Below are 18,902 nucleotides of genomic sequence, written 5' to 3'. Positions count from 1 at the left end.
TTATACTTAAATTAGAAACTCAGGACAAATACTTTAATGTGAAATTTTTATAATATAGTTAGTAATTCAAAAATTAAAAGAAGCATAATCATGATTATTTTTCTAATTTGTTCTCGTCATCCGTTCTTTCCCTGTCATCTATTTATTAACAATTTATGTATTTTTAAATACAGAAGATGAGGAAAAAAAAGGAAGAAGAAGAAGCAATGTGGGCTGAATACATTGAGCAGCGAAAGAAACAACGGGCTAAAGAAGAGGAGGAATTAAGGAAACTTAAAGAACGCCAGGTGAGTACAAGAATTAAAATAAAAATTCACTTTCCTGTTATTAGGGTTTAAATTGTTATTTAAAAGTCAATTATTACTTAAACTCGAAGCGAAACCTTACATTCAGTAGTACTGATGGGTGGGTTTTATAGAGCAAGACCAAGTTTTGCTCATTTTAAATCAGAATTATTATTAATTAAGTTTTTATGTTTCCCATATAATTATTATTTAATTAATTATAATAACTGCATTTACAGTTTAAATTAATTAAAAAAATATTACAAAATCTTCTGTTTTAAAGTATGCTTGAGATTTTTTCGCAATACTGAAATTGTAAGTGCGGCTCTAAAATATATTTCTGGCTTCAAATAATGGATTAATTTATAGGAATTAATTTCTTAAGTAAACTTCTGTTCCTTCTGGAACTGTCAGACGACTTATCATCGCTTTCGGTAAAACAATCCCAACTCAGAAAGTTTAAATAATGCTTTTTTAAGCCTTTGAATTTAACAGCAGGCACAGCTGTCGTTTGCAAATCAGTTTCCGTTATTTGTGGGCTTTAAACTAATAGAAAACTATTAAAAGTAAAGTTTAAGTAATTAACACTTGAATTTGTAAAGCAAAATCCTATCAAGCTTTGTCCCAGACTTTCTAAATACGAGTACGTAAGCAACACAGCTAGCCAAAGCCGAACTAAACAATTCTAATGAGCTAGGGAAAGAGTATCACGTAGACCACAGTCGCCACCAACAGCTGTCTTCATAAATTTCAAGATCTCCGCTCTTATGTACACGTGGTTATTTTTTTATACACTTGCATCCGTTCTTTTATACACTTGCATCCTGGTGGGAGATAATAATAGTAATAAGTTATGCGGTTTAATTAACATCAAACTTTACATAAAAATTTCTGATAAAAATAATCTGATTAACTTTCTCAACTTTCAAGTATTTTATAATATAGTACGTTATACTGTTAGTTAATTTATTGAGTGCATAAAATTTAGCCTAAAGTTTTTGCATTTTTTACAATAATTAATTAAGATTTTCCACATTATTGACAAATTATGATAAAGTATTAATAATATTTCATACTATCTTAAACTTCTTAAAACAGATATTTTATGCAGATAAAAAGAAAAGAACGGAGGAAAGAAGAAGAAAAGAAATTACTTGCCTTGAAAAAGCAGCAAGAAGCTCAAAGAATCAAAGAAATGGTAACTTGTCTTATTTTTTCAACATTCATGGTACGTTCCTGTAGAAAGAATATTTAATAGTCTTGTCATTCAAAAATTTACCTTTGGTGCATGAAATTAAAATTTGGAACACTTAAATCTGATTCTAGTAAGCGGGTTATTCCTTAAACCCGTTATCAAGTTAATGAGTGTAACTCAGAGTTGAAAATTTTTTTTGCTTTGAAGCTCTAAAATTGTTGGCTGGACACGTAAAAAACTAAGGAGAAGGGAATAAAAATATCTTCAGGTTGTTTTTCAACTTGTAAGGGTTTGGTTGGAATTCTTTGACTTGATTCAAAATACAGTACATTTTTAACTACTGCTCAATCACACAAATTCCAGGGTAAATGTAGTACCGTGTAGTGAAAATCATTTCCTAAGCCTTTCAACAGTGCCCATCAGCGGTAAAAGCCGCTGAAGATTAGTAGTTCGGTTCGAGTCCCTGTGAACGGGCTGGCTGCATGGGCGTTTTCGTGGTTTTTTTCCGTGTGTAACGTGGTTGCGAGCCAGTTTCCCTTAAAAAAAGATCTCTACGGGGCATCCCTCCCTTTCCGTGTAGTGCCTAAGGCGGAACACGTAGTAAGTAAAAAAGCTTTGCCAATACAGATCGATCCAAACATTACTTTACTGTAATATTGATTTATCAACGGAGTTACACTTATGGATTATTTTACTAGCGCAATTATTATTAGTTAAATTGAATGGATAGCAGGCATTTTAATAAAAAAAATTAAATCAAATGTTAAAAACGTGAAAAGCTTTTATCAATAGACATAAAAGTTAGAGTTGACTCACTCTATACAGAAGATGAAGGAGAGAAATTTATTTGCATTTCGTCTTTGAGTGTTAGTGCAATGTTTTCTTTATTAATAATTCGTATTCGAATGTTCAAGGTCGGTTAAACATGCGTATCTGTCCAAAATACAATTGTTGATTTACTTTATTTTATTTCTAATTAATTAGTATAATTTCACTTTTACAAAGCTTCCCTGAAATAATCACAAGCACTTCGGGTAATTAAAATAAAAGTGGTATGGATTTTATCTGCAAACAAATTATTCGAGAAACATGTTTGGTTAAAGTATTATTTCAAATTTTATTTATTTTTACAAACATTTGCTCACGTCTTAGCACTTGATTTCATAATACTTCGGTACCTGCGTTCAATGCCTTTAAAAAAGCTAATTTATAGTTACATGTCCCTTGCTCACCATTTGGGATGTTAATATCTTTGAGCTTGTCAACTTGGACAAAATTCTCCCAAACAGCCTGCTGTTCGCGCTTGCTAATTACTAAAAATTACTAATTTTTATACATTTCAGGAAGAGAAGAAAGCCAGAGAAGGGGAAGCCAAGAAGAAAAGATTGGAAGAAGCAGAGAGAAAAAGACAAGCGATGCAAGAAGCTCTACAGCGAAACAAAATCCAGGAACCAGTGACGCCAAACTTTGTCATAACGAAACGAAATGAAGATGGTTCACTGCATCCTGCTCTCGAGAAGGTAAGAGGGATATACGAAGTGCTAATTTATAGTCCCTTGCTCACCTAGGGTACCTAAGTCTAGGCTACCTAGGGCACCGTAATTTCATTCATATAACGAATTTTTAGTGCTGTAAAATTTTTTGGCATTATCCCAATGCATTAATTAAAATACATTTTTAAATAAAAACTTATTAAATACTAGACATTATATTTATTAAGTATCATTCAGCATTTTGACAATACTCGTCAGCCAGGAATAAATACACCACTAGCCATATATATATATGCATATCAAAATACAAATAGTTTTACTGAGTAGTACATTATCTTTAAAATGCTCCTTACTATTGATTTTTTTTTTTTTTTTGTCTAAACATCAACTGGATGACGAAGATTTGAAAATTAACTTTACAAACAAAGTATTAATGATTATTATAAACTAAGAAATGTAATATAAAATTTTTGTCTGATTGTTTAATATCGATATTTTTCATATATGTTTAATTATTTTATATATATATATAAATTTTCATATATATTTTTATGATGCATTTTAACTGTTAAAATAAGGCATTCTTTCTCATAATTCTGTGTCCCAAATTTTTAAGTATGATGTTACGGTTGTATGGCTATTCTCCTTCCATACCGGGTATCTTCATGATGTAATTAGAGAGCACATCCGGCTAGCAGTCGGAAGGTCTAGAGCTGAAATCACGACAAAGGCATTGCTCATTTTTCACATTTTGTGCTCCAAAATAAACCTAATGACCCTACAATGGCGCCCGAACTAAAGAAAGGTGGCGGACGATAATTCATCACGACCATGATATGGCGTTTGTTCCCCTTCTCCTCAGTTGTCCGTTAAGTGAGGAAAATTGTACCATTTTTCCCTCCTTACAGTCTTCTTTCGTGATGTAACTAGAAAGCACACCCGGCTAACAATCGAAAGGTCCAGGGTTCGATTCCTGGCGAGGGCACTGCTCAATTTCTATGTTTCCTGTTTTAAAATATACGTAATGACGCTACCCTGATAGTTATAATGTACGTTAATGCTTAGAGTAACGATGCTGAGTAAGCAGCTAAGTTGCCTTTAGAAAATCTTTTATTTTGAACTCAATTTTTAAGTACCTTTCTTAAAACTATTTACATAGCTGATACAACACTTTCATTTTTATTTCTATAACGTTTTAGAGTGATATGTATTGGTATTTATTTCAGTTTCCATCTGCTCTGTACATGAGAAATGAGATGGCCAAAACAAAGGAGCAACTTGCTGAAGACAAGAAAATCGCAATTGCGGTTCGAGTCAAACCATTGAACATCGAAAATTTAACAGTAGCTGAATTGAGGCAGAAAGCTCAAGAGCTTTGGCAGTGCATAGTCCGATTAGAAAGCGAGAAATATGATTTGGAAGAGAGAAGGAAACGACAAGAATATGACGTAAGAATATTATACTATTTTTTTAAAAACCCTTTGCTTTGCTAGCTTATTCTGGAAACTTAACATTTACTCTAACAAAAAATTGAACCAATTAGTTAGTTTTGTTTTATATTATCGTTGTCTGTCTAGTAATTGCTCAATTAAAAACTTCCAAACTTAAGCCTAGTCATAAATATATGTAAATGTCTTTCTTCGCGAAATATGTTAGTAAAGCATTTTTCCCTTTATAAAAGGTTCTCAGCATTCTAGGAAATGCTCGTTAAATGACTATTAATAATAGCACAATTCTTGAACACATCTTTCTTCTTTCATGATAATTTTCTTTGATTTTACCGACTACATATATTCTCCTTTCTCTTCCATAAACAAATCTCCATGATCTGTGAAAACATCTTCCTTAGACTGTCGTCTTCACCAACTGTCTTTAGTTGGTGTAGATAAAATTATAGGGTTGCTGTTGATCTCGAATCTGTAGTCCTGCAGACTCTACTACTAGATAAGACAACGAGTTACTGCTACGTTGCAAATTGCAACAATATACTGAAAAAGGTTTTAAAATAGCCTTTTTATTTAATTTAGTCTGAACTGAATCTAAAGGGCACAATTTCTGCTGCAAACAAATCACCACTCGTGGCTATTCAAATTAAGCAATAGCAGACAATAAAATTCAAACGTGGTAACATAGTCTATGGATCAGTTATTTCTTCGGTGCCAGTTTCTTAAGCCAGTTTTTTTCGAAGCAAAAAACTGGCTTAAGTTTAAACCATCGGCTGCCGAGAATACAAAAGCCAGAATATCACTTTTAAATAGTGGAACTGGTGGTGAAAAAACTAGCAGCAGACGTGAATGCCAGAAGTTCTGTCTCTCTCTCTCTAAGGTTCAAACCCTCAACTTAAATACTCTCAAAACTAATTTGCTTTCTATTGAGGAATACGGAAAAAAAGAGTTAAAGATCAAAATCATAAAAATTGGTTAATTAACATTATAACCTTAAAAAGTTATAAAACTAATTATGAATAATCCAGGTTCTTCTTCTCAAGACTATATCATCTCAAAATATATCACACAAAAAACATATCTTGCTTTGTCATACTGAATAATTCAAGGTAGCTTTATCATATTATGAAATAAATAGCAATATAAAAATGCTTGTGGGGTAAATGGCATTCAAATCAGAGAGAAGAGTAAACTATAAGGTATTTCTCCCGCCCTCTTAGCATGCCTTCGTAGTGTAGTGGTCAGCACGCTCGGCACGTATTCCAGAGGTCCATGGTTCGATTTCCGGCGTTGTTCATTTTCACATCTCCTGCTTTGAAAAATTACCTAGTGTGTCTACAAAATTAGCGAGGATATTATGAAATAATTCTGACATCATATTAATTGTCAAAAATATGTAACTGAGTACTAAAATTGGTGCTTATTATTTTCGTAACACTTTTATGTAGCACTTGAAATATGTGCAATTTTATCACAGTGTTAACTTAATATTGTAACATGACAGGTGGTGAAAAATTAAAATCATGTGAATTTTTGACGAATCTGTCCCAGGAGCTCGTGTTTTCATCATTTTGCAATTACTTGAAATTTTCGAAAATAGTTTAGCTTTTGTTTTCTGAAGGTCATGTCTTTCAGAGTATGTAACGCAGCCATCCACGTAGGCTTACGACTGTTTAATTACTTTTCTCCTCCCCACATCTGTAGCCTAGATATATTTAACAAGCCGTAACAGACTGTAATTGTACGCTATTGGACTTTTACAAACAATACAATACAAGAACCGCAGAAAACTTTAACATTGGTAAAAACGGCTAATTACAGCCAAACACTGGTTTACGCTCTTAAAGAATTTAGGAAAAGTATCCTCTAAAAATAAAAAGCAAATACATTAGCTGTCGAGCAGCAGTCGCTGTGTTTGAAGACGCAATTTAAATTAAAATTTAAAGTACAATAAATTAAAATTTAATTTTATCCTGTTTTCTATATTTCAGATATTATATTAAAATTTATTTAATTTTTTTTTAACCATTTGTACGTACTTTTTACAAATTCAATGAAAAAGCTTCATTACTTTTTTGAATCATTTTTATTCTTCAATAAGCATTTCGTTTTCCTTCAAAATGAATTGAAATTATTTCAAGAAAAGCTTAATTATGCACGCGATTATAATACAATTTAATACATTTTTCAGCTGAAAGAATTAAGTGAAAGGCAAAGACAAATTAACAGGAGTAAAGCCTTGAAAAAGGGTTTGGATCCAGAGTGAGTAAAGGTTTCAATATTTTTTTCACTAGGTATTTTTTAATATATATTTACTGCATTTACTAATGGTTAAATAAATGATTTTTTCTTTTAGTGCACTGAGTGGAAAGTACCCGGTAAGTTCTGTTCTTTATTTTTTAAAGAAGCTGTTTAGTGTTCAGCAAAATACGGAACTACATATGATTAATATGAAAATGCTGTCTTTTTACTTGGCATTAAACACTTCCCGTAACATTCCTTTTCACAAAGAAATTTTCATTTTTCGAAACAAAAAACTGTTTGCTTAAGTTCCCAAGAATAATTACTAAGCTTATTGAAGTCACTATTAATGATATTTTATAGCTACGCCTCTGAATATGTTATGTTTTGATGTATTACTACATTTTATTTTCAGCCTATGATTCAGGTTGCCAGTAAGTACGAAAGGCGTCTTGACAGAAGAAGTTTTGTTGACAAGAAGTCTCTCTATGAAGGGGTAAATTACAAAAATTTACATTTCTTTCTCAGTGTAGATTCCTAAGTATTTGTATTCAAGAATTAAGAAGTGTTGTTCTTAATTTTGGTTAAAATTTAACAATGGTTTAAGACTTTAGTAAGCGCTATCCTATTTTTGTATCATATAAAAATAAAATGTAGTTTAACGCATTTACCATTGAACCCCTGTATCCGCGGGTTCACTATCCGCTTTTAAATTATCTGGGGGGTCACAACGAAACCGTTTGAAGTTTCAAAATTTGCGCCAAATGATAAGTAGCCTATGGCCAAGTCCATGAACTTTTATTCCGCGCACCTGAAATACAGACTCTCTGAAACAAAAACAGTCTATGGGCAAATGTGAAATAGAGCCACCGAAAGAAGCTAAGTGTATACTGAGCACGTAGAAATCACTTTTACCGCAGTAATAACGACTACACGCATGTGCATACACTTTCCTAACGGGTGTAACTTAATGCCAGGGGAGATGAATATGGTCATCTTTCATAACGTCATACAGGTTCCTCGAGAACTGCGCTTTTCTGATAGCTATGGAGGAGCAATCACCCTATTCTCACTAACGGTATTCTATCGCAGCTCTCGTTCTCAGTAGGGTTTTATTTGCGTTACAGTGGTTACCAAGCATAAGAGTAGTAATGCTTACAGTGTTTTTGAACGTAAGAAAAGCTGTGATGCTTTAGCCTTTAAACAGAAAACAAGAGTTTGAAAGAGTAAATGTTGCATTATTGCATTAAATATTACAATATATGAAGTAATATTATGTACTGTATATTTTAATATTGTTTATGATATTCATAATCTCCAAATTTATGGTTTAAACTTCCTCGTATTATGTATGCTGTGTGGATATCTTGTTCTACGTAGGGTTCACTGTTATCCGTCGTTTCATGTATCCGTAGTTTGTTCTGGAATGTGTTAACCATGGATAATCTGATTCTTAGTTTTCATCTTTATATAACAAATTTTAATGCAGCAATTACGTACATGAAGAAATTAAAAATTCTTTTCTTAACATTAATTCTTTTCCTCGAAGTCTAAAAATAAATGCCAGATACTCTCCTTCCATTATAAATATGTCATCACTAATGAAGCTACAAGTTTTAAATTTTAGAGCTTTGATATTTTATTTCTTCCTGGCTCACTCTCATTATGAAGGTCAAACGGTTAATTTATTGCATTTTTAATATATATTTATTTAGCGTAAATCTTTTCCTCTTTAAGACATATGATACACAAAATTTGAAGCAGTCTTCCCCAAAAATACTAAGACGGTGTGCAGTCGTGTAGATTAAAATAATATTGGCTGTACACTGAATGTAGAGAAAAACCATTTTTAGCATGTAAAAGAAAACGTACATTAGTAAGGAAGTGAGACACTCGGGAATGGGAAAGCACATATTTCGTGAAATTTTCCGGGCATGTTGTAGTTAGAAAGTTTAATGTAAGAGTATTAGTATGTGGAGGAGAAGGAGAGATGCACTGAAGCAGAACTCTTTCGCACTTGGCCATTAAATGTTGATAAAATATATCTTGAGGAATGCTCGCTATGAGATGGTGTGAAACTGAAAATACGATGTTTTTACTTCTTATACTGAAACTGATGTTCACATTCTGTTCTGTTTACCAAATTTCAAAATGTTACTAGTTAATTTTCAAAGAGTTTATTTAATTTCTGGCTCAGAGGTTTTCTATATATTTGTAATGAATATATTATATTTTGTGGAATATAAGCTATTTAATACTACTCGCTTTGTAAGTTACTTAAAAAACATAAATCAGGATTCATAGAGCTGATTAAGTAGAAATATTTTCCTTCAATTATACCCAGCATTTCTTCCCAATTAATATTTGTTGTTACTACCATTATAAATGGATAAAGCTTTTGAATTAAGAAATAGAAAAGTAGTTAACTTAATAGTAATAGAATATGTAAAATAAATGATTTTTGAGAGCACGAAAACCTTTCTGTTACCTGAATGCAGTAGCATGTGCACTGCCCTTTCGGTAGTTGGTGAAAAAGACAATTATACAAATATCCACTTTGATCAACATCTGTCAGACATTAATATAAAGCGATGAAATTACCATTCTAAAGTCATTTTTGAAACACGTTATAATTTTCGAAATAACATTAAAAACACCTCATTATTCTTATTCGTCAGCAACATTTTCCTTTATGTTGTTAGCCTGTACCACAGGCTTCGCTCACCTACAAAATTGTTGGGTTATGGCCAGATGACATGTAGCCATGAGTTCATAAACTTTCTGTTCTTGGACCATATTTTGAAGGTTTAAGGTGGCCACGACGGAATGTGACCACTCTATAAGGTTCGAAATCTTTGACAGACTCTAAGCTAGTTATATGATGTTCAGGTTTGGCCTTTGCAAACCTCACTTGCGTTACCTGTTCTTCTCACAGGAAGACAACTCCTCATCAGAAGGGATTAATAAAAAGTTTATTTATATAGTTTCATAAACTTGGTGAAGGCCATCTGCATCATCATAATGGTTACCTTCCATAATGTTTTAGTCGTTTTCGTACCTTGTTTCAGAAATGAGTAGTCAGATAAATTGAAAAACACAATTGTAATATTTCTATTATTGAATCTAGCAAGAAAAGGCATTGGTGATTAAAATTCTAAAAGTATATCTGAATGTATAGAAACTGAATACTGAGCAAAGTGAAATTTTTATAATTGAAAAATGAGAATTTAATTAATAATTATTTAAACAGGGATATATGTCTCAGATAGAAGCGTCTGTTGCCTCCGAGTGGGAGAATAAAATAAAAAATTTCAAAGAACGTGGTCCTTCCCGCCTTCCAAAGTGGGACCCCACCGCACCCAAAAGTAAAGAGAAACCAGAAGCCCGAGAACCTGTCGAAGAGGAAGAAGATATTTCTTTTATGCCTGGAGAGAATCCTGAGTCAATGGGGAATGTAAGTGATTTCTTTTAACATTCAAACAACCTTCGAAATTTAATGATTAATAAAGATTGCAATACTATATGTCAAAAATTAATCAATAAAGCGCCAAAAATTATAAAATGCCTAATTAAATGTTGAAAGTTAATTTCAGTCAAACGGGTTAATTTCATTACAGTTTTAATATTGGCAGATTTATGAAATGGAGGTCAATCTCAACTGAAGTTTTGAAAGCCTCTTACCTTGACATCAGCGTATGCTTATTATTTCCTTTAATGTGGGGATTTAATCAGAATACTTGGAACGCGGGGCTTTTCGCGAATGCGACTTACGGGACCCCAACAATGACTTTGCCTCTTGGCTTTACGTATAATTTTAAATACTCATTTTCACATGACTTTAAATTTGCATCCTGGCGAGGAAATGCTAGGGGAAAATGAGAGGTTCAGGAAAAATATGAAACTTAAAATAATTTGTCATATAAAATAAGGGGAACCCTATAAACAGTGTTTAATATTTTAATGCTTTCTGTGCTAACGCACTTTAAAACGTTAACAGCTACAGAATACTTTTCAGTGTTGACATTTTGAATGTAAAAAGAAATATCACCTACTACATTAGACCACTTTTTTAAAGGTCTGAAATAATCGATCTGATAGTACTCATCGTATCATAACAACTCTGGCCACAGTGAAAATATGATTGACACACAGTCTTTATAAAGCTGTCAACATGAGATGATATACTAGTTACAAATATGAACGCTACTTAAAATGTGGCAGGACTGGAGTTATACAAGAAAGGTATCATCACGAATATCTGAAAGTATACATATTAGGTGAAAGAAGTTCTAACACCCTCGAAACTAAGCAACATTTGTTTAGAGTTATACAAAATTATTTTTTTAAAAAAAATGAAGCTTTGAATGGAGAATGGAACGTCTTTCTGTTTATCCGCCTTCAGCGTCTACCACGAAACTCTGATCTCAGGCATTTAGATGTTAGTTCTGATCTCAGGCATCTGATGTTAGTTAGATGTGAGTTCAAGTATCTAGTAGTAACGGTTATAATTAAAGTTACGGTTGGCCGTTTTCCCGGGAAAAAACAATGTATAGCTATTATGAAGAGGCAGTGTATTTGAAAGCTAACATGGTGCTTTAAAGTATTGGAAATATACTTGAAAGTTAATTTGTATAGATATTCAATTTTTAATTAATTGCGAAATTCATCAGTCTTTCTTTATTTCGAAAATTACACTGCCTTTCTATTAATTATGTAAAAGAAATATAGTTCATAAGCAACGAATATTATTAGACCATTAATATATTGAAAGGAATAAATTAAACTTAAATATGACGAAAACGTCTGTATAATTAATCTTCTATTGAATATAAGTATTGGACGACTTTTAACCCTTTGCTTCCTAAATTTTGTTCTCAAGAACCCTTAGGAATAGATCTAAACTCTGAGCCGAATCTCGTATTAAAAATATTGCAGCTTGCACATGGCGAAAATGAAGATTGGCGAATTATCAGTTACATTCAGTTAAGTGCATTAGCAATTACATTAGAGTTAGGATTAACCCCAGTCGAAAGCAGAAAAGCCCAATCTTATCTACAGTGTTGCTCAAATTAAAAACAAAAGTGCTTTTTTTTTTTTTTTTTTCGGGGAACCACTGACTGGAGCTGAAAAAGTATATTTTACACAATAATAAAAAAAATTATTAAAAAATAAAGCCTTGTAATATTATAGAACGGATGAAGTTAAATATTAGAACTTATTGCCGTGCCAACAACAAATAGTAAACTTTATTTCGGGGCAGGAATTATATTTTTTCTGATTTAGGAAACGCAACATCTGTGAGCTATTTGCCAGATTTATAGATTTATAATTTCAGCTGTTGGGCGTTTCTTACTTCCTCTTCTCACCCCACCCCCCAAATGTCTTCACGTTCGCATTATTATTTCAAGGGTTCAGGTTGAGAAGTAGTGGAAGTTTTCGAATTCCTTATCATGAAAATGGATATGCATGAGTAACGGTGTAGGAATATATTTCTAGGTTTGAATTTTTCACATATTGTTTTATATAATTAAGTTTATTTTCCTTATAAGTATTCCTGAAAAATATATTATCAATAGCGTTGTATCTAAAAGTTTTGTTGTAATTACATGAATAGTATTTAAGACGAATTTAGGATGAACATGAATGTATTTAAAGTATGTTAACTTCTGTGCAGAAATTGTTAAAAAATTTAAAATAACAGTATTGCTTATGTAGAAGGAAAAGGTGCTAAATTTAGCCAGTGGATATGCATTTATGCGCATATACATATTTTTTGAATTTGTGATGAGATGAGTAAAGCACCTTTTTATTACCTAAATTTCGTGTTTGATTGTGCTATTGCTTTATTAAAATTCTTCGTTGCTTATGTATGAAAAGTAAGTAATATTTAACACTTTTTAACTAATATGGTAAGATAACATTTCATATTGGATATAAGAAGTTAAGAAGGATTTGTTTTTATCTGTACAATAATATGTTAACTTATTCTTGTATGTATACATTATTTAGCAAAAGAATTGTTTAGGAAAAATGCGTTTAAAATGAATATTGTAACGCTTGAAGACTAGAAGTAAGAAATTATAATAGCTAAATAATGCCATAAAAGTTATCAAAATAAGATACTTCGCCTTATAGAAGTAATTTCGTATAAAAAAATCCACAGTTTTTATTTTTTTAAAGAAACCACAAATGAAAATGGCAAGCAATTTGCTTTCAATAACTATTTTCAGTATCAATATAGCAAAGATGAGATATATGAGATAAGATATATATATCAAATATAAACCAAACTTATATTTTTACTATTTAGAAGCTTATTTTTTAGAAGCTAAAAGAATATGCACATTTAATTAAACGTTTATCTAATTGGGAGCTGAATAAGAAAATGTAAGTAAACAATTATCTACAGCGAAACTGGGTGGAATGTTGTTTAAATACCTTATACGAGATCTGACGTTTCGAACAAAATTTAAGTACGTCTGTAATTTAAGCGCATGAGACTGAAATAATGAAAATACTAATTTGAACTGAGTGTTAAATTGAATATTAAAGAAAACAAAATGGATTCTAGGAGAAAAATTCAATTTAAAAATGACAACTGAAAAGTAAACTGGCTAAATTTAAATTTTGAAAAAGCAAATTTCATCTACTATTACTTCCAATATGTAGAAAATCCACTGGTTATAAACTTAAAATTCTAAACAGAACATTGCACAAAAGGCTTCATGCTTGTTCTGATTTGTTTCTTGTCAAGAACGTATGTGTAATAATGCATTACAACTCAATTTGTATTTGTTAATTTGATGTTAAACCTCTAAACTGACCAACATTTATTTTTAGATCTTAATAAAATAATTGTGAGTTATGTTTAAAGCAGCTTTATGTATCACAATGATATTTCTTGTTCAGATCCTTGTTTCGATGTAAGTTTGAAATGTAGTCACATTATAATAAAAGCACAGAGCTATACTAACTAGTTTTTAGGCTTGTTATAGTTATCATAAGATTTAAATAGTTAATGTGCAAAAAAGCATCATTTATATTTTTCCAACAGCTTTACTGTAATAATAAAATAAACACGGACTTCAGGAAAAGATTTTGGAGATATTTTAGTTTTATGTTTTAGTTTATAAATTCTGAGCTTCGCCTAAAAATAAAACCGAGGAGCTCCCTTCCGCAGAGGCGCATGTTACCACGTACAAGAGGAGACAGTAAAGCTTCTCGGTTTCTCGTAATTTCTGCTGGAACTATTGCTTTCAGTATTAGTGTTACTTGATCAAACTTGTATTTTCAGTGATATATGAAGATGAATCTTACACGCGCACCCTGTTAAGGATGGCCATTTGTTATATTGATATGTGCGTTATACTGATATATGTAACACCTTCCCAAGCATTTTGAGTTCCTGTAAAGACATGAGATTAACTGGGACTTAAATCCTAGAACTCTTTGTAAGCAAATGGGAAAATTATTAAAACTATAATTAGCATAATTTTTTGAATAACTAGAATTCCATCTCTTCTTGTTTTGGACTCAGAATTAGGCTGTGATTTTCTTGGATGCGTCTTTCCCTTATTTTGTTTACACATTCAAGATTGACAAAATTGCGTAAGAATTAGTTTTCAGAATCTGTGAAGGGGAAGTAGGTAAGTACATCATTTAGACGAAGAAATTTTAAAGCATGAGAAACTATATATTTATTCTTTACTTTATTTTACCAGACGCAAAACGCTGAGAAAGAAAAGGAAGAAGAAGAAGAAGAAAATGAAGAGGAGGAGGATGAAGAGGAGGAGGAAGAAGAATAGCTCAAGTCTGAATACAAATGGCGACCCAAAAAAGCGAAGAAAAGGAAAGAAAGCATGCTCAGCTTCATTAGTTTTGTTCACAAAATTGCTCAGCAGTTTATACGCCCGAATGGAAAGAATTCGACCTTGAATGGAAACTTTATTGGAATGTAAATGAATTGTCTTCATCCAAGCTTTCAGATTTGCTCATATATTTCGGTTTCTTGTATATACTTTAAAATAATTATAAAATAGCAAATGCAAAAGTAACTTTCAGGATTTATTGATGATTAGTTTTGGAAATAAAAATATGGCCCAAAACCAAAACTGATTGTAACCTCTGTTATAGTTATTTAATTAATCAAGTGATTAAATAAAATTGAGTCATACTTGCTCAAAAATTTCATGAACTAAAAAAAGAATTGTTTTATAAAATTAAATGAATGATTTTCAGCAGATTCACTGCAATCCTAAAGGTACATTAAAAATAAGAGTTAAAATTAACATGAATTCATACATTATTAAGGAATAAATAATATATCAACATATAGCATAAAAGGAAATAAAACTGTTTAATAAAAAACAGATGTTATGTTCTTGGTAATAACTCGAAATGGTAAATTTTTTTAACGCATATAACCGGTCTCCCTTTTTTAAGCGCAAATTAGGAAAGAGAAATTTTTGGCAATTAAAATTAAAAACACAGTTTTGTTTCATTAACAACTGAGAATTGAAATGTCAAGTTACGATAATTAAAATACTTTACAGTCTTATATAAAAAGATAGATACGTTTTTTGAAAAATCCTACACCTTTCGATAATTTCTCTAGATTTTCCGAACAGCAAAACGAAATGTGACAAAAGATTGGTTCATAATTAATTACACACAGATAAGAAATGTAAGGAAGGGTTAATAGAAATATTATAAACAACGGAACTGCTGTTTTACATTGAATCCCAAGAACTGTTGTATAACATCGAATTACATTTACAAGACCTAAAAATTAGGCAAAACACCTAAATATAGAAATATTTTCAAAATTGTTCCCGGTTTTACAGATAAGTGAATTCTTTATTTTCTTACACAGAGGTTAGATGAAGATCAGGCAGCCTGGTATAGATAGCATTTAAACAAAATATATAAAAAATATTCTTGAAGAGAAACTGATAACTAAAGATAATTTTGGGAATTAAAAATACAGCGTCAATTCAAGGTGTAAGCTATGTTTACTTCATTAGTCTTAGTAAGGAAATTTATTTCGTAAACGTTAACTGTTTGTAGATTTCTTTCCTTTCTTTTATATCAAATGAAAATTCTAACAGTGTCTAACAGATGCAAAATGTGTTATATATTACTTCTTTTAGTATCATATACTGAAATAATTAAACTGAACTATTTTAATCTTAATTCAGGCGAATCAAGATCTTCATTTGCTCAGACAAGAACAGTAGGCTCATATCTTTTGAACCGTAAAACATTTGCGACTCAATATGACAACGATCTCAGCATTTTCTGAAGAAAAACTTATAAATGGACATAATTACTAAACCATATAATACACATCAAACATGTATGATCTCAAGAAAAGTTTGAAGTTACATATTAGAAGTTTTATTATAAAGGATATTTGTTAAATATAATAGTTATGTATTACTTAAAATTATCTTAAAAGAGTTGGTTATAAGCAAGATTTATAGCAAACATACCAGTAGTCAATCAACTATCGATGCAATTTTACAGAATTGCTAGCATAAATATACTTTTTATCATTATTTTTATCGTTGGTTTTTTATCTATAACATCAGGTAACAAATAAAATATTCAGAGTTATATTAAAAGTTGAAATCTTTAATTTCTTTACGGTACAAAAGTCGGAACACTAAATTTTCGAAGTACCTCTGTAGAGTGATTAGGTACTTTCTGGAAGAAGGAGAAGGGAAAAATGAGCAACGCCTTCGCCGGGAATCGAACCACGGACCTTTGGAATACTCTCTTAGCGTGCAGACCACCACGTTACGAAGGTGTGTTAAAATGTAGGGAGAAATACCTTATATCTTATGTGACTTGATACGAATCATTCAGATATATAATGTCTGAAACTTACATTTTACTTTGTATATTGCAATTAATATAATTGCTAAAATGCACACAAAATAGTAAAACGCTTAACTGCTGTATCACAAAATGCTTTAAGAGTTGAATAACTTACAGCCTTAAATTATTAATCATTTTCCTTAAAGCCAGTGTTTTTAATAAAAAGTCTAATTTAGTTCTCGACTTTTTATTCCTGCAGTGCAACTGCACTATTTCTGGAATAGTTATATGAAAAACATCATTTTCCGTGACTAACAAATATAATTTTTTTTACTTCGTTCCGTGATTTTAATGTTTTTTTATTTCTTACGTTTCTTTCTTTTTTATTTTGCTCCTTAGCATGACACAAGTACAAATAATCCTTTCTACATTTCAGACATTTCAGGGATACATTGTGCTGCTTCATCAGTCTCATCTCCAAATAAATCGAATTGCCCTAGTCTTCAGACGGCAGAAGCTTAGAATGAAGCAAAACTTCTCTGAGTCTCTTTTTCTAGGTTTCATCCTGTTTCTCATTTTTTATTTCTTATTTTTTTTTGCAGCTTTAATACATATCCTTTCTGTATATTGAAGCATTTGAGAAAAAGTCACAACTGTAATTAGTTTTATAAAGTATTACCGCTTTCCTTGCTCTTGCTCTCTTGGTGTCCAGCTAACATTCGAGGATCTATGATTCAAATTACGAAAGCATAGTTCCGGACTAAAATGTAGTGATGTTTTTTCTCAATTACTCTTAAAGTGTGGGTGAAAACAAAAAATCATTGCATTCCTTCATGTCTGTTCTCATAGTGTAAGTGGTAAGCACAAACAGGTAGCATTGGAAACCCGTGATTAGAATCGCGACGAAGATGTAGCTGATTTCTCACACTTCCGGTTCCGAAGTGTATAACGATCTCTATAGAAATTTCGAAATTCAAGACTATGGAGGGCGATAGTTCTTCAAACCTGAATTGTTTCAAATGGATCTCGTGCCTCTCCCCTATCCCTTTGTATTCTTTCTCTATTGGAGAATACAAAGGATTGTCGCTTTAACTCCATGTATGCTTTCATGATGTAAGTAGATAGTTAACACATCCAAATTGGAAAATCTGTGGTTCGAGTCCCTAAAGAGTAGTTCATACTATGCCTTTCGTTCATATTACTCCTCCTACTGTTCGTAATATATTACTTTTCACGTTCCCTCCGAAAAAAAAAAATAATGTTTCTATACCTTATTTCGCTTTAGTTTCTTCTTCGCCTTGTCAGCTTCGACTTCCGATCCGTAAAGAACTAGTTCTTTTCAAAGGAGATGGCACAATTTTGTTTCTTCCAGTAGCGACATATCCAGTGACACTGGGTGTGACGCATTTCCAGAGCATTCAACTAGTTCTTTTTTGGCAGTTGATCCACAGATTTAATATTTTAGTATTAAATTTTATTTGTGTTCTCTTTCAACAGGCTCTACTAGCTCTTCTCTGCAAAAGGAAGCATTTAGTAATATAAGTAATTAAGTAATATAAGTAATATAAGTTACTGAATTAGATCTCTGCGGTTTTAATCGTATTTAACTATGATATAAAATTTTGAATTTTTTCGTGGAAGAATTAAGACATACTGTTCCGTTAATTCTTCGACGGTAACTGACATAAAAGATTGCAAAAACGCCGATCTTTCAATATCCAATATATTAATTTCAATATCCATTATAGCAGTAGTAAATAAACATAGCTTTTATAAATAGCAATAATTTATAATATTTATTTAATTTTTATAACTGTAATAAAAATTAAATAAAAGTTTGTAATTGCTAAAATTTTATAAAAATCGAAACTTAATTACAGAAAAAAGTCAGTTATACTTGGTAATAAATAAGATTTTTGAGAAATATATGCCTAAGATTTCCTCTTCAAGCAAAACTTTCAAACATGATTATCTCTAACATGAATTAGTAATCAAATTAAGAACAATTAAATTATAAGAAGAGCTTGAAAATTAGAGTAATGATTTTTACAAATAGTATAATACTGTTTCAGTGTTATTTGTCTTTTAAAAGAAAGATATTGTTTAATGCTTTTATTTTAAAAATACTAAATTACTCGTGTCACTTTTCTTCGGAATCCATAAAGCTACTATAAAAATTATTATAAGAATTATGGCATTATTACTTAAAATTTTTACCTTTGCTGAACTACAAATTAATGTGATTTTTATATAGAGCGCATTTACCTCTGATTTAAGTGGAAAACTGTTTAAGTACGGGTTCTGATATTAGGATATTTTGGTTTTCCTCTTTTCCGCGTTCCAGCATTAAGCAGAAAGCATTTAAATATGATGATGTCAATAAGTATGATGAATGGCATTTAAATATGATGACGCCTTAAAGCGG

General features: G+C 31.2%; 1 protein-coding gene across 2 annotated transcripts in view; it reads left to right on the top strand.

Moving 5' to 3' along the window:
* LOC118201296 (troponin T-like) overlaps positions 1-14,769 on the top strand; it is a 32,443-nt gene extending 17,674 nt beyond the window's left edge. For both annotated transcript variants that reach the window (XM_085807751.1, XM_085807752.1), the window contains 9 exons: positions 174-287; positions 1,396-1,482; positions 2,823-2,999; positions 4,199-4,420; positions 6,609-6,679; positions 6,774-6,795; positions 7,074-7,154; positions 9,909-10,112; positions 14,380-14,769. In XM_085807751.1, coding sequence (XP_085663877.1) covers positions 174-287; positions 1,396-1,482; positions 2,823-2,999; positions 4,199-4,420; positions 6,609-6,679; positions 6,774-6,795; positions 7,074-7,154; positions 9,909-10,112; positions 14,380-14,463 — 1,062 coding nt within the window. In that variant the 3' untranslated portion in view covers positions 14,464-14,769. The remainder of the gene's footprint in view (positions 1-173; positions 288-1,395; positions 1,483-2,822; positions 3,000-4,198; positions 4,421-6,608; positions 6,680-6,773; positions 6,796-7,073; positions 7,155-9,908; positions 10,113-14,379) is intronic.
* Positions 14,770-18,902: the final 4,133 nt, after the last annotated feature.

Source organism: Stegodyphus dumicola, chromosome X1, assembly GCF_044657685.1.
Source record: "Stegodyphus dumicola isolate Sdum_Otavi_A_Nest chromosome X1, ASM4465768v1".
Taxonomy (NCBI): domain Eukaryota; kingdom Metazoa; phylum Arthropoda; class Arachnida; order Araneae; family Eresidae; genus Stegodyphus; species Stegodyphus dumicola.
The sequence above is the reverse complement of the archived record's forward strand: the minus strand, read 5'-3'. Positions and strand labels throughout refer to the sequence as shown.